General features: G+C 22.9%; 1 protein-coding gene across 2 annotated transcripts in view; it reads left to right on the top strand.

The window, feature by feature from the left end:
* Nucleotides 1-5,000, top strand: part of LOC124431459 (serine-rich adhesin for platelets-like) — a 60,478-nt gene that overhangs the window by 9,402 nt on the left and 46,076 nt on the right. For both annotated transcript variants that reach the window (XM_046979400.1, XM_046979401.1), the window contains one exon: nucleotides 628-718. In XM_046979400.1, the coding sequence (XP_046835356.1) occupies nucleotides 629-718 (90 nt within the window). In that variant the 5' untranslated portion in view covers nucleotide 628. The remainder of the gene's footprint in view (nucleotides 1-627; nucleotides 719-5,000) is intronic.

Here is a 5,000-nt window from a genome sequence, read left to right as displayed (position 1 = left end):
AGTTCTGTTTGAAAATCGTTCGTTAGAAAAGATATTGAATATTGAGAAATACAGGGTTAAAGTATAATTTTATAGAATATTATTGGGGTTGAAAGTGATGACGGAAAAGTCGTATATGTGAAAAATTTAGGATCAATTTTTTAATTATAAGTAATATATATGTATATATATATATATATATATATATATATGGTATTTATTGAAATCTAAGTAAATAATTGAGTAAGTGTATCTTTGAATCGAATATTTCGAATTGAATTATTTTCTCATTATGAGTTTTGTTGCTTGAAGATAGAAATAAAAAAATAAAAAAAAAAATAAAAAAAGAAGCAATTAAAATTAATTGAAATTAATAAATTAAATTGAAATATTATATATATATATTATAGATATAATTTTGATCCATTGTTTACATATAGTCGAGAATTTTTATCGATAGAATATTATATATAATCATATAATTATCGTTAGATAAAAAATCGAAAATCACACCATCTATTCGTATATGCATGCATGCACGTTAAAAAAATTGCGAAAACCACGATAAACATATTTTATTAAAGTATAAATTTATTAAAGAAATTTTTAATTTATTTTGCTGATATTTTGTTTATATTTTGTTTACAGAATGGAGCGGAGGTTATCGTGGTGCACGATAGCAATACTATTCGTATTGCTATTCGTAACGAGCGAGGCTCTGCGTGGACATAATTCTCAGGTGATAATTAATAATAATTTATTTATTTATTTATTTATTTTTTTTTTTTTTTTAATACTATCGTCAACTATGAAGATATTTTTTATGCTTCTTTAATAACGCTACTTACAATACTGAGTCTTAATTAAATAAATTAATTGAAATTTATTTACGAAGTGTTAAAAAAAATGCATCGTTATGCATCGTTATGCATCGTAAATATTTCGTAAAAACGTAATATATATTTATAATTTATATTTAATAAACAAGTAATCTTTGGATATGAAGTGAAAATAAATTTTCTTATCAAAAAAAAAAAAAAAAAAAAAAAAGAAAAAAAAAGTATACATATGTATAAAAAGAAAAAATTTTTACAAATCAACGGAGAATACTTGAAAGAAATTTTTTTTTGACAGAAAATATTTAATGTATTTCAAGTGTCATTGAGATTTAATTGAATATTCCGGATTCAATTGATTTGTAAATATTTTCAAAGAGTATAAGCCATTTTGGAGAATGATGTGATCGTTTATAGGGGAAAAAAAAAAAAAAAAAAAAAAAAGAAAAAGAAAAAGAAAAATAAACTTTCCAAAGCTCTTCTAAAAACAACTTGAGTACTAGTTTGACGTAGATATTAGAGGAGTATCATTTTTCCATTGAAAAACTCGTTTCGATAACCTTTATGATTGAATAGACTAGGGAAAGCTTTTGCAATCGGATGAAATAAATATTAGAAATGAGTTATAAACGGACGTACAAACATAAATTGTTTTTAACAAAATACAAACGATTAAATAATATTACGCAGGAAAAAAAAAAAAAAGAAAAAAAAATAAAGACGAAGAAAACACGAACTTCAAAACAATTAAAATAATAATAATAATAATAATAATAATAATAATAATAATAATAATAATAATAATGATATTAATAATAAGAAAAAAAAAATAATAACAATCAAATTGAATGCACGTGTGAGATTACGAAAAACAATGCGATTAAAATGCAAATTAAAATTCTGCATGATTACCGAGCGTGAATTATTTAGAATGAAATGGAATGAAAGATATAAAGAGATGAGAAAAAAAAAAAATAATAATAATAATTAATCCAAACGAATAAAAATATTTAAGAAAATAAATAAAAAGAGGAAAAAAGAATTAAAATAACTGATTGAATATATACTTATATGTAATGAGGAGTAAGTGGAATCAATTGAATGTAATTAATTAAACGAATGATATGGAAAAACGATCAATCAGGAATGAAAAACGTGACGATTGAAATATTTATAAAAAAAAAAAAAGAAAAAGAAAAAAAAACAGAGAGAAAAGGACAAAAAGACATCAAAGAAAAAAAAAAAAAAGAACGAAAAAAAAGAAATAATAAAAATCAGTAGATATTCTCGTAATTATTGTATTGTGACGTAAGTAGTTACTTACACGTACTGGTCAGGCAAGAAGAGCCTTTTCTTATTTCTTTTATATTTATCTGTCCTTGTCTTCGTGTTATAAAACAACACAAGGCACACGATACAACTTCCGTTTCTTGTGGACCAAGAACAATTTCCTTCCTTACATTCCCCGCTCTCTATCTCTGTCTGTCTGCCTGTCTGCCTGTCTTCCTTGCCGTTCTGTCTGTCTGTCTCTCTCTCTCTCTCTCTTTCTCTATTTATCTCTCTTTCTCTTTTTCTTTTTCAATCAGTCTGTCGCTAATTAAGTGCTCACGAGCGTCTTCAATTACGCGATTCCTTTCGAATAATACGAATTTATTCGTTCCGCTCGGGTCGATAGCCTTCGTGAAAAAAAGAAAAAAAAAAAAAAAAAGGAAAAGAAAAAAGGAAATGAAAATTAAGATTGTCCTCGTCTATATAGTAGTACTATGTTTTGTCGCTTTTTATTATCCTTGACATAAAAATTATTTACTATATTATATTTCTATAACTAATACATAATATATATTACAGTTATATATTTATTATTAGTCATATATTTCTATAACTAATATATAATATATATATATATATTAATTATTGAAATATATTAATTAACTATTAAACATTAATATATATATGTATGTATGTATGTATACAATATTAGTATAATTATTTTTGGAATGATAATATATGTACATTAATTATATTACAAATATAATTTATAATATAATTTTTATATCCTTTTATATAAATTTTATATGTTATTTTTAATTTGATTTTATTGATACTATAATTATTTAAAATTTATATAGATTAAAAATTGTTAAATAATAAATCATATTGAATTTTATATATATATATATATATTATCAAAGTTTTTAAATTAATAAATGATGTAGTAAAAAAAATTTTTAAATTATAAAAGAATTTAAATTAGTAAACAGTTATAGTAATATTTTTAAATAAAATAATATAACTTATATTATAATAATGCAACGATATTACTCATAATACACGGATATACATATTTAAAAATTTTTCATTTAGAAATGTTAAATCAATTGTAAAATTTAACATTGTTAAATTAATTAAATATAACTTATATTACATATGTATATATATATATTTTTTTTTTTCTTCTTTTTATTATCACATAATAGATATAACTTGTTTCTAAAAAATAAAGAAAAATTATTTTAGAAAAAAGAAGGATTCCTTAAAAATTTTCTCAATTATTACATCTTTTTTTTTCTTTTTTTTTCTTTTTTTTTTTTTTTTTCTAAACACATCGAAAAGCTATCCCATCGTAATGGTAAGAATAAGTATGTTTGTCCGATATCATTAGCAACATAGCAACTTATCATTAGCCAGCTAAAGAGATAGAATTATGTAGTACTTACTTACCTGCCTACGTTCTAAGAAATATAGAAAGAGGTGGAAGAAATAGAATGAGAGAATGATAGAAACGAAAGAAAGAAAGAAAGAAATATAATAGAAAGAAATAAAGGAGCTCGCAGGTTGGCAGGGATACCACGCCTAGTCGTGAAGCCAGTTGTTTGCTCCTGGCTAACAATATATAACGGGTGACTCTGTAAATATATTCATTTTAATCGCATTACATCGACAATGATTACGAAAAGTTACGGAAAAACAAAAAAAGAAAAAAAAAAAAAAAGAAAAAAAAAAGTAAAATAAAGAATATTCACTCTCAATTCATAAATTAATTTTTTCATATTTTCATATAAATAGTTCTTATATTTGACAATTAATATATCGTTGAATATTTTTCTATACATACATGTATATATATATATATAATTTTTAAGTTTGACAATTCATATATTGTATGTTGCATGCTTTTTATATGAATAATATTATAATCGTTAAGTTTAATAAAAATTACGATATTATAGTATATTTTTATACACACGAATATTATAATTTTTTATTTATCTTTTATCCTTTTTTACTTACTTCTTTATTTTATTTTCTCATTTTCTCTGTCTTTTTTTTTTTTTTTTTTCTCTCCTAACATATTTTCATACAGATATATACATAATACGTGTAATTATTAAATTCGACAATTAACATGAATTATTTCATATAGCAGCATTTACATAAAGGAAAATATAATTTTTATATGTAAGCAAATATTTTCTTATATAATTGTAAATTGAAAAAAAAAGAAAAAAAAAAAAAAAAGGTTTATTTCATTGAAAAATCAATTTGTATTTATCGTTCTAATGGATTGATCATGATCTAAATAATTTACTCGTGTAATATCTCACTCGTAATAATTATATCGATTTAATAAGAATAGTTATCGTTTCAATAAAGTCCGGTTTTAATTAAACTCAAGTGGCATCAGGATTAAGTAAGATTATCCGTTTTTAAAACGTTTCGACATGAGACCAAACACATTGCGTCGTTCATTCAGCGAGGTCGAGAAAGAAAGAGAGAGACAGAGAGAGAGAGAGAGAGAAAGAGAGAGACAAAGAGACAGAAAGTGATAGTGAGAGAGAGAGAGAGAGAGAGAGAAGGATAAAAATCGAATAAGAAAAATAAAAGCAACCAGGTTAAATATTTACTTATTGGCACACCATAGGAAAGAAACTCTTTGCACATGCAAGTGAAATCGACTTTTATCTTTTCACGGTAACGAAAAATCTAAGAAAGAATCTAAATCTAAATCTAAATCTAAAAAGAATCTAAAAGGAGACGAAAAAAGAAAAAGAAGAAAAAATAAAAGAAAAAAATGAGAAAGAAAATAAAAAAGATAGATGAAGAACATTCAAATTCTTCTTTGCCGACAAACGCGAACATTCTTTTAATCATTATAATTATTATTATTATTATTGTTTTTCTTTT

The sequence above is a fragment of the Vespa crabro genome, chromosome 21 (assembly GCF_910589235.1).
Source record: "Vespa crabro chromosome 21, iyVesCrab1.2, whole genome shotgun sequence".
NCBI classification, from domain to species: Eukaryota; Metazoa; Arthropoda; class Insecta; order Hymenoptera; family Vespidae; genus Vespa; species Vespa crabro.
The sequence above is the reverse complement of the archived record's forward strand: the minus strand, read 5'-3'. Positions and strand labels throughout refer to the sequence as shown.